Source organism: Parambassis ranga, chromosome 19 (genome assembly GCF_900634625.1).
Source record: "Parambassis ranga chromosome 19, fParRan2.1, whole genome shotgun sequence".
NCBI classification, from domain to species: Eukaryota; Metazoa; Chordata; class Actinopteri; family Ambassidae; genus Parambassis; species Parambassis ranga.
Window position 1 is genome coordinate 24,481,748 of NC_041039.1, and position 10,608 is coordinate 24,492,355.

At 51.5% G+C, this 10,608-nt stretch overlaps 2 protein-coding genes across 2 annotated transcripts; both read right to left on the minus strand.

Moving 5' to 3' along the window:
• Positions 1-974: 974 nt before the first annotated feature.
• hsd17b2 (hydroxysteroid (17-beta) dehydrogenase 2) lies at positions 975-4,122 on the minus strand. The gene is made up of 5 exons (XM_028431376.1): positions 3,834-4,122; positions 3,033-3,245; positions 2,777-2,962; positions 2,558-2,695; positions 975-1,637 (listed from the first exon to the last, which is right to left on the minus strand). The coding sequence occupies exons 1-5, from the start codon at positions 4,111-4,113 to the stop codon at positions 1,297-1,299; spliced, it is 1,158 nt and encodes a 385-aa protein (XP_028287177.1). The 5' UTR covers positions 4,114-4,122; the 3' UTR covers positions 975-1,296.
• A 1,071-nt stretch (positions 4,123-5,193) lies between these two features.
• gpia (glucose-6-phosphate isomerase a) lies at positions 5,194-10,378 on the minus strand. The gene is made up of 18 exons (XM_028430637.1): positions 10,147-10,378; positions 9,020-9,110; positions 8,591-8,659; positions 8,344-8,463; positions 7,843-7,926; positions 7,566-7,712; positions 7,412-7,483; positions 7,288-7,332; positions 7,117-7,170; positions 6,957-7,017; positions 6,812-6,855; positions 6,568-6,720; positions 6,280-6,409; positions 6,129-6,205; positions 5,929-6,057; positions 5,763-5,838; positions 5,603-5,669; positions 5,194-5,486 (listed from the first exon to the last, which is right to left on the minus strand). Exons 1-18 carry the CDS (start codon positions 10,263-10,265, stop codon positions 5,363-5,365), a joined length of 1,662 nt encoding a protein of 553 aa, XP_028286438.1. The 5' UTR covers positions 10,266-10,378; the 3' UTR covers positions 5,194-5,362.
• Between the last annotated feature and the right edge of the window lie 230 nt (positions 10,379-10,608).

The window sequence follows — 10,608 nt, forward strand, 5'->3', positions numbered from 1 at the left end:
AGCAACACCACATCAGGAAGGCCCTGCAGACCTGTGGCTACCCCAAGTGGGCACTCATCAAAGCCACAAAAACAAGACCCCCCAACAACAAGAAGAAGGACAACACCAGGCGGAGGAAGAACATCTCCATTCCATATGTGTCAGGAGTGTCAGAGAAACTCCGCAGGATCTTCAACAACCATCACATCCCGGTCCATTTCAAACCTATGACAACACTGAGACAGAGACTGGTTCACCTGAAGGATCAGACTCCCAGGGAGACACACAGTAATGTGATATATGCAGTCCAGTGCAGTGAGGAATGCTCTGATCTGTACATTGGAGAAACTAAACAACCACTCCACAGAAGAATGGCTCAGCACAGGAGAGACACCTCCTCAGGACAAGACTCAGCTGTTCACCTCCACCTCAAAGACAAAGGACACTCCTTTGAGGACAACAATGTCCACATCTTAGACAGGGAGGAAAGGTGGTATGAAAGAGGAGTCAGGAAGCATCTATGTGAAGCTGGAAGAACCTTCCCTTAACAGAGGTGGTGGCCTCAGACATCATCTTTCCACCACATACAATGCAGTGATTCCATCCATTCCCAGGAAGTTTGCACATACTCACAGTAAGAACAAAGGGCTGTCAATCAGTCCCCCTCCGGCAGTCTCATAGTCATTAGCCACTCGTTAGACACACCTGGCCCAGTCAGCCAGAACATCACAGGTAAGTATGGAAACATTTAGTGCTATTAGAACTGATGAAGCTGCTTGGATGAGCAGCGAAACGTCTTCAAGAAAACTCTACAAGTCCAGACGCCTTGCTTCAATCCTCTCTACTGTAATCTGAGATTACAGTCCAGACGCCTTGCTTCAATCCTCTCTACTGTAATCTGAGAATCTTGGCCCCCCTCCTCTTCCTCACAGCAGCTACAACCCCCTCACAGCTCCACCTTGATAAGGTTGAAATGATCACATTCAAACAATCTCTCAGCTCAGGGTTAGTTTATTCATAGAAACTCATTCTCTTTGCCACCATCGCTCCAACACCGTCCATTCTTTCAGCTCTTCATTTTTATTCTTGTATGTTCATCTCAGATTTTATTCTGTAGTTTTACATGATCCTTCAGGCCAGGCTGTTCTGTTCCTTCTTTTGAAATATGAGATCTGAGGTCACATGAGGACAGTCTCTGATCAATTCAACCGATTCTTTTAAATATGTTTCATAATGTGAAGTATGACAGTCCCAGACGAACCCTGGGTGCTGCCCCTCTAGTGAGGCTCAGAGCACAGACCCAGAGGATGTTAGACCTCACCTCCTCTGGAGTCCTGCCGGCTGACAGTCAGTGTATCTGAAAAGACGGGTGATGATGGCGTCGAACATGGCGTTGGGGCAGCAGCGGTGGAGGAAGGGAAGCAGCCATCCCATCTGTCCAGGCGAGTACAGCACCCTGGGATGAGGCGCCAGCAGGGCGTGACACATGGCGTCCACTACTGGGGACAGGTCCTCAGCCATCTGCTGAGACATCAGGGACAGGCTGCGTGGTAGAGACGAGATGTAGACGTACCCATAATCCTCTCTGGCCTCAGAGGACACGCCCGCCAGCAGCTCTTCTGTGTAATGAGTGATGAGTTTGCTGTTCCCAAAGATCTCTGAGGGAAGGCATGACAGGGTTTACACACACACACAGTCTGTCTGTGTGTGTGTGTCTGTCTGTCTGTGTGACTGTGTGTGTGTGACTGTGTGCGTGTCTGTCTGTGTGTGTCTGTCTGTGTGCGTGTCTGTCTGTGTGTGTGTCTGTCTGTCTGTGTGTGTCTGTCTGTGTGCGTGTCTGTCTGTGTGTGTCTGTGTGCGTGTCTGTCTGTGTGTGTCTGTGTGCGTGTCTGTCTGTCTGTGTGTGTCTGTGTGCGTGTCTGTCTGTGTGTGTGTCTGTGTGCGTGTCTGTGTGTGTGTCTGTGTGCGTGTCTGTCTGTGTGTCTGTGTGCGTGTCTGTGTGTGTGTCTGTGTGCGTGTCTGTCTGTGTGTCTGTGTGCGTGTCTGTGTCTGTGTGTGTGTCTGTGTGCGTGTCTGTCTGTGTGTGTCTGTGTGCGTGTCTGTCTGTGTGCGTGTCTGTCTGTGTCTGTGTGTGTGTCTGTGTGCGTGTCTGTCTGTGTGTGTCTGTGTGCGTGTCTGTGTCTGTGTGTGTGTCTGTGTGCGTGTCTGTCTGTGTGTGTCTGTGTGCGTGTCTGTCTGTGTGTCTGTGTGCGTGTCTGTGTCTGTGTGTGTGTCTGTGTGCGTGTCTGTCTGTGTGTCTGTGTGCGTGTCTGTGTCTGTGTGTGTGTCTGTGTGCGTGTCTGTCTGTGTGTGTCTGTGTGCGTGTCTGTCTGTGTGCGTGTCTGTCTGTGTGTGTGTCTGTGTGCGTGTCTGTCTGTGTGTGTCTGTGTGCGTGTCTGTCTGTGTGTGTCTGTGTGCGTGTCTGTCTGTGTGCGTGTCTGTCTGTGTGTGTCTGTGTGCGTGTCTGTCTGTGTGCGTGTCTGTCTGTGTGTCTGTGTGTGTCTGTGTGCGTGTCTGTCTGTGTGTTGGTCAGACATACTGGTTCTGAAGCCTGCAGGTTGGATTATCGCCACGGAGACGCCCCACTCTCTGAGCTCCAGCCTCATCACCCGGGTGAACAGGCTCAGTGCTGCCTTCGATGCTCCGTAGGCTCCAAACGTGGGCAGCGGAACCTCACCTGCAGGAGGAACGTCTCATCGTGACACAACGTCTCACGCACACTTCAACACAGCTGCCATGTCTGCGTGTGATTGGCTACCTGCCATGCTGGACACGTTGACGATGCGTCCTCTGGCCTGCCGCAGCAGAGGGAGGAACTGCTGACACATGTGGACAGCAGACAGGAAGTTGACCTCCATGCAGCGCCTGTAGACGGCGAGTGGCTGCAGCTCTGTATCGGCCAGGCAGTGAAGGACTCCTGCATTGTTCACCAGACCCCACAGACCTGCAGCGGGACCAGAGCCACTCTGATAACAGCCATGTTAGTTTGTGGGTTTAGCTTTCAGGAGGTTTACCTGTGTCAGCCACCTGAGCGCGGATGTGATGGTACGCCACCTCCACCTGCGAGGGCTCGGTCACGTCCAGCTGCAGGACCTGCAGGTTCTCAGAGTGTCGCTGTCTGAGTCTCTGCGCTCCGGGTCCTTCCACATCCAGAACTCCAGCAAACACCTTCACTCCCATCTCACTGAGCAGCACGGCGAGAGCGTGACCGAAGCCCGAATCACAGCCTGCGAGAGAAACAGCATCAGACCGACTCCACAGGCATCAGCAGGTCGCCGAGGGAGGCTATGACACTGACCACCTGCTTTCATTCATGCTCAGAATTATCTGTAGGAGCTTCCCTGGGAATAATAAAGTATTTCTGATTCACTCCCAGACTCTGAGCAAACAGTGTCAGGAAGAACTCCCTTTAACAGGAAGACACCTTGATGAAATGCTGTTCTTCAGTAATGCTGATGCCCAGGTGCTGCGGTGTCATGTGACTCTGCAGGCAGTGGCTGAGGAGAACTCCACAGCTGTCGTGGCAGCAGCTGCTGACGTGTTTACTGTCTGCTTCTTATCAGATTCCATCCTGACCCGACTGCTTCCTGTTCTTCCTGCCTGTGCAGAGCATGCTCAGTTCGCAGTAACATCACATGACTGTAAACAGCTGACTGACTGATTTGGACTGCATGTTTGTCCTCAGTGCCGACACTGCATCTCCTGTTTAATGTAGCACCACTGAGCTCGTTGACCCCTGATCTGATGTGCGATTGGCTGCAGGAACGCACAGGTGTGCAGTGTTGACACACCAGGTGTGTCTTTGTGTGTCTCACCTGTCACCAGCACAGCTCTGTTATGTGTTGGCAGCAGAGTTTCCCTCCTTGCGCTCACACAGATCAACGTGATGCTGCAGCCGATCAGTGAAGCTGCGCAGGCATCCGGGCAGACGGTGAAATTCAGGAAGGCCCAGAGACCCACTGCCAGAGCGCCAGCGAGGAACAGGGAGGAGGCATCAGGCCGGTGACTGCCGTGCCGCAGCTTCTTCACCTTCCAAAGCATGCAGAAGACATAAGCGGCTGCTGCCGACGCATGGATCAGCACGCGGACCTCCATCCTCAGCTGCAGTCTGCCTTCACCTGAGCAGTGAGGCCCCGCCCATCCTCAGCCACGTGCCCACAGGTATGTGGAGGTGTGTCTGCAGGAGGAGCGGGTGTGGAAGAAAAGTACTGTGTCACAACAAGTCAGGAGTGACTGGTTGAACCATCTGGAGCCTATCTTGAACACATTGAGGCTGCAGGCCCAACAGTCAGGACTGCATCCAGCAGGGTCCAGTCTGCAGTACACTCAGCACCCCTCCAGGTTTGACTCCAGCACCTGTCACGTCGATGGTTAACACTGACTGGTCTGGTAGACAGCACAGCTGGAGGAATAAGTCGGTTAATAAAGACAGTGTGCAGCGAGAGGCTGATGGGTGGACATGCTGGATTTATTAGAAGTTCTCGGCTTAATGTAGGAATCAGGTAAAAAGAGACAACAGCACCCTCTGCAGGTTTACAGCAGGAAGTACAGGAACACGTAGGCTCATGTAATGTCCTCTATATTTGATGTGCTCCATTCTTTGATCAATTACCTAATCCATTATTGAGTCCTTGAACTGGTGCTGATACAGACGCCCTGAGGGCACAGACCCGGATCAGGACTGACCTGCACAACAAAACATCACAAACTCAAATCGCCATCTTGTGATGTCACAGCAGGTGAACAGACTGTCTGCAGGCCAGGCAGAGGGAGCCACCTGACAGGCATCACTCAGGGCACAGTGTACTGACACATATTCTGATGAAGGTCCTATTCTGGTTAGCACTCTGGAGGCGTTCCCATGCACTGCAGCTGCAGGAACTGTTTACATGTTAACCAGCAACCACAAATATCGTGATGCATGATGCGAGTTAACCCCTCACGTGCTGTAAGCCTGCAGGTCAACCTGGCTGTAAAGTGGCCCCCAGCTACACATCATGTGACAGGAGGAGTCAGACATGTACCACATTAACTTTGATTTCTTATGCAGCTTGTCGTTTAAATGCTGCTAATCTGCTGTTACACCTAAATATATACACTCATTCACTATTGATCTTTTTCCTCCAGCTACGTCAGCATCCAGGCCCAGATGATCAATAAATCCAAAGACCAAACTCAGACTGTGACAAACAGCTTTTAATATTGAGTCACAGCCTAGGTTGGGGGGTGGGGGTGGCGCCACCTACAGTAACGTGGACATTGTCAACACATAAAGACTTGTTAACACTCAGGGTACAGACAGGAAGTGCATACATCGTTCAGCCAATCAGAGGGGAGGCGTGACTCAGGCGAAGTTTTTCTTCAGGAAGTTGATGAGGCCGTTAGTGGACGAGTCATGTGAGGTCACCTCCACGTCGCCTTGCAGCTCTGGCTCGATTTTCTTGGCGAGCTGCTTCCCCAGCTCCACACTGTCAGTGGGTGACATCAGCACGGTCAGTGATGTCATCACAGTCACACAGGCGACAGCACAGTGAGGTGAATACTAAACCAACTGTTTATCAGGAAAGGGTCGGTCGACACTCACCCCCACTGGTCGTAGCTGTTAATGTTCCACATGACGCCCTGAACGAAGATCTTGTGTTCGTACATGGCTGAAAGAAAAACAGCAACAATCAGCTGCGTGACATCATCACACATCAGAGTCAGTTACAGCGGCGCTCAGCACAGCCCCTCCCACTACGCACCGACCAGCGCTCCCAGAATGAACGGGCTCAGCTTCTTAAACACGATCGAGTTACTTGGCTTGTTTCCCTGGAAAACCTGACAGAGAACCAGAGGGTCAAGCTACACACAGACACACACACAGACGCGCTGACAGACAGCAGATGATTGGTTGTTGATCAGACACACTTTATGAGGCAGCAGCTTCTCCAGAGCGTCTCCCTTCATGCCGGCGGCCTCCAGCTCTGCACGAGCCTCCTCTGCAGTTTTTCCCTTCATCAGAGCCTCTGTCTGAGCCAGGAAGTTCGCCACCAGGATCTACACACACACATCGCTCCGTGTTAGTGTCAGGTGAACAGGAAGTGTGTGTACAGGTTGGCAGGTGTTACCTTGTGGTGGAGGCTGTCTCTGATTGGATGCTGAGACTGAGCAGGAATGAGGAAGTCAGCAGGAATCATACGAGTTCCTGATGAATGAAGAACCTGTTGTTAGCGTCCTGATCAGGTCATTGATTAGGCTGTGTGTGTGTGTGACTGTCACCTTGGTGGATGAGCTGGTAGAAGGCGTGCTGCCCGTTGGTCCCTGGCTCACCCCACACGATTGGTCCAGTGTGATAGTTGACACGGGTGCCATCTTTGGTAATGTACTTTCCATTGGATTCCATGTCGCCCTGAACACACACACAGCTCGGTGTTCTGAACATATTCCATCAAACCTCTCTTCTTCTCATGTCTGAGTTGAAGTCAGTTGACTCGTGAGCAGCAGTCACATGACAAACACTCAGAGCGTATCTGTCTGATGTGTCCTGTGTCACCCCCCCACACTGACCTGCTGGAAGTAGGCAGCAAAGCGGTGCATGTACTGGTCGTAGGGCAGCATGGCATGAGTTTCAGCCTGGAAGAAGTTAATGTACCAGACACCCAGAACAGCCAGCAGCACAGGAACGTTCTGCTCCAGAGGGGCGGTGTGGAAATGGTTATCCTGGGAAGGAGAGAGGAGGCACAGAGAGAAGGGTCAGCGCCATGTTGGACAGGAAGTAAAATATTTGAAATCAGCTTTAATGGACTCCTACCATCCAGTGAGCTCCTGCAAGAAGCTGCTCAAAGTTCTCAAAGCCTGAAACACACAGGTCAGAACAGACAAAATGTTTCATCTAAATCATGCAGTACCATCTGACAGATTGATCAATACTCCAGTGATCAGTCACAGCAACTTACCTATGTGGAGTGCGATGGAGAGACCAATGGCGGACCACAGAGAGTAACGACCTCCAACCCACTGAGAAATCGAGCAAGACAAGAAGGACCCAAAACATCACTACCTGCTACCAAAAGCGTCACACACACACCGATCGTGCGCACACACACACACACTTACATCCCAGAACTCGAACATGTTGTCTGTGTCAATGCCGAAGTCCTTCACTTTGGCCTGTCGGACATGCAGAACATTACATGAATGATGTGATCGATACAGGACGATCTGATGTTTACAATACATGTGACTATTGATCAGTGGCTGTGGGTCAGTGGGAACAGGAACACTCACTGCGTTGGTGGACAGAGCGGCAAAGTGTTTCGCTACAGCGGCTTTCTGTGGAGGAGCAGAAGAGACGGTGACCCGGTGAGGAGGACAGGACTCCGTGTGTGTGTGTGTGTTCAGTCAGACTCACATCATTGGCTGTCTGCAGAAACCAGTCTTTGGCCGACTCAGCGTTGGTGATGGTTTCCTGAGTGGTGAAGGTCTAAAGGCAGGAGGTCATGTGACAAATGTCAGAGCTAGGGAGGGATCAGAGAAAGTGTGTGTGTGTCTGCGCACAAGCTGACCTTGGAGGCGATGATGAAGAGCGTGGTCTCCGGGTTGAGCTGAGCCAGAGTCTTGGCAAGGTGAGTCCCATCGATGTTGGAGACAAACCAAACGTTCGGTCCACCAGCCGAGTACGGCTTCAGAGCCTCCGTCACCATCAGAGGTCCCTGAAGGCAACGTGACACCATCGCCATTAACCGTGTGTTCCACTGTCACACGTATGTCATCAATATCTTTCATTTCTGATTATTGTTTATTGAGTTCTTTGCCCTGGGTTCTAACTGACAGGTCACTAACCAGGTCGGACCCTCCGATGCCAATGTTCACCACGTCAGTGATGCTTTTCCCAGAGAAGCCTTTCCACTCACCGCTGCGAACTTTCTGTAAAAACACAGGACCTGTCAGAGAGCACAGACACACAGACACACACACAGACACACACACACAGGACCTGTCAGAGAGCACAGACACACAGACAGACACACACACACAGGACCTGTCAGAGAGCACAGACACACAGACAGACACACACAGACACACACACACAGGACCTGTCAGAGAGCACAGACACACACACAGGACCTGTCAGAGAGCACACACAAACACACACAGACACACACGGGACCTGTCAGAGAGCACAAACACACACAGACACACACAGGACCTGTCAGAGAGCACAGACACACACACACAGACAGACACACACAGGACCTGTCAGAGAGCACAGACACACACACACAGACACACACGGGACCTGTCAGAGAGCACAAACACACACAGACACACACACACAGGTACCTGACAGAAGGCCTTCATCTTGTCCAACACTCTGTTGACCTCTGGCATTACGTCTTTGCCATCAACAAGGATCGGTGTGTTGGAGCGATTCCGCAGAGCAACGTGGAGTACAGCGCGACCCTGCATGCACATGCAAGTGTGATCAATAAGTCTGTTCCTGTCACTGTGAAGAAAATGTAAAGGTGCTGGAAGGGTTTGGTAAACCCCATGCAGCGCCCCCTCTGGGCGGTGTTCTGGTGTGTGGTACCTCGGTGAAGTTGATCTTCTCTCCAGAGAACATCTTCTCTCTGGCCTCCTCCACCCCCCTGGACTTGGCCTGACACACAAACACACTTATCAGGAAACATTGACACACACTGTGAGTGACAAAACCTGATTTCATCACTGCAGCAGTCCGACAAGGAAGTGTGTGTGTGTGTAGTAGATAAAGACTCTGTGTGTGTGTGTGTGTAGTAGATAAACACTCTGATTGTGTGTGTCCTTTGTTTCAAAATAAAGTGAGGAAATCTTCCTGTTTCACTGAAGCAACACAGCCTGTTGAGTGCAAACCAGTTTCACCATCAAAAAGCAGATAAGGCACAACAGCCATTTCACACCTTCACCCGCTGCACCCGCTGCAGCAGCACATGCGTTTATGCTGTGTGGATTTGCAAAATGAAATCCCAACAGTGTGTACCATGGCAATGAGCATAGACATGACGTCCTGGTTGACGAGGTTCTTGGAGTAGTCCAGCAGGATGTCACCTTCGTCCGTCTGCAGAGTCGTGCTGTAGCCAGACAGACACACAATCAATCAGTCTTTATTGATCGATTTATTATATCATCATAATTCATCATATGTTACATCATTCCAGCTGAGGACGGAGACAGGACGCTAATGCAGTTAAAGCTTCAGTCTTCTTTTAAAACCATCCTCCATCACACACGGATTCCTGCGTTTATCTGTGTATTGATAATATATTTATTGATAGATTGATAAAATCATTTCTGGCAACAAGTAAATGTTTGATAATTCTGACTAAAATAATCTGTGTGTCTCATTTACAACAGAAATTCAAATTCACTTTTTGGTATCCAATGATTTTTGGGACAGACCCACCAATGATCAATAATGATTGATATTATATATAATATTGATTAGAGGAGCGGCAGCTCAGTTTATTAGCGTGTGTTCCTGAAACAGGGACAGCCTGTGACCGGCAGGGGCGCAGCCTCCCCGTGTGTGAGCGACAGCTCCGCATTAGTCATCGGGCTGTGTGCCGCTGCGCACGTACCGCCCGGTCCCCGCTGAAGACGCTCAGCCTCCATCCTCCGGCCTGTCGCCGCCTCCAAACGTCACGGCCTTCAGGCTCGGAGCAGCTCCGTTTATCAGCGCGTTTCACGTTGCATTTCTATACGCCCATTATCGGACACATGCCAGTCCAACAGGTCGTTAGCATGGTGCTAATGACGGCAATCACGCTTCATTAGCGTTAGCAGTTAGCCTCTACGACTTCAATATGTTTCGGATGGCAGCAGCTACTGATGAGCTAACCCCTGTGACGTCACCACCTGTCAGTGACTTTAAACACGGAAATCGCACGCGCCTGTCACGGTAATTCTCGGGCCTCTTCCCGGTTTAACGGCCTCATAACGGGAGGATGTCCGCGGGAAGAAAGCGGAACTCAGCGGCACAGACGACATCAGACGATGACCTTGTCAGTGACACGGAGGAGGAAGAGGAGGGTCCGGGATTTTAACTCATTAACAGGCTAACTGTCATGTCAGTTACTGGTCGGAGGTCCATCACCTCCTCCCGCTCACCTGAACTTGCTGAATCGCTCCCTGTCGCTGTCGAACATGGCCCTCATGTTCAGCTTCCCGCCGTTGGCCTTGTACCACTGCTCCAGCTGCTGGAAGTTCGGGTCGGCTGTCAGAGCCATGATGGCGGCGTTGGTGGTGTTGGTCGTGCTAGAGGTTCTGACGTGACTCCAACCTGAGCGGCCGCTTGACTGAAGCAGGACGGAGCCGGAGGAGAGGAGAACTGGGAGGACGGGGGGCGGAGCTGGTGGTCGGACTTCTCTGCACCAATGACAGCGCACGACGTGGCCCCGCCCACCCAGTCACGTACAACGTGTATGGAGATTAGCGTCCACAGTAATAACTGCAGCTCCCCCATGTACACCAACAGCCAGAGTCCACTTCCTGTCACTGAAGCTGGCTGCTGGTCCTACAGAGGGCGCTCCGCAGGTCCGTCAGATCCAGTACTGATCAGGTGTCCTCTGG

Coding starts and splice junctions, on each gene's coding strand:
- gpia (XM_028430637.1), bottom strand. CDS start 10,265: ATGGCTCTGACAGCCGACCCGAACTTCCAGCAGCTGGAGCAGTGGTAC. Junction 7,927..8,343: donor AGATGAAGGCCTTCTGTCAG/GTACCTGTGTGT, acceptor GTGTTTTTACAG/AAAGTTCGCAGCGGTGAGTG. Junction 5,670..5,762: donor CATTCTGGGAGCGCTGGTCG/GTGCGTAGTGGG, acceptor TTTTTCTTTCAG/CCATGTACGAACACAAGATC.
- hsd17b2 (XM_028431376.1), bottom strand. CDS start 4,113: ATGGAGGTCCGCGTGCTGATCCATGCGTCGGCAGCAGCCGCTTATGTC. Junction 3,246..3,833: donor CAGAGCTGTGCTGGTGACAG/GTGAGACACACA, acceptor TTTCTCTCGCAG/GCTGTGATTCGGGCTTCGGT. Junction 1,638..2,557: donor ACCTGCAGGCTTCAGAACCA/GTATGTCTGACC, acceptor GCCTTCCCTCAG/AGATCTTTGGGAACAGCAAA.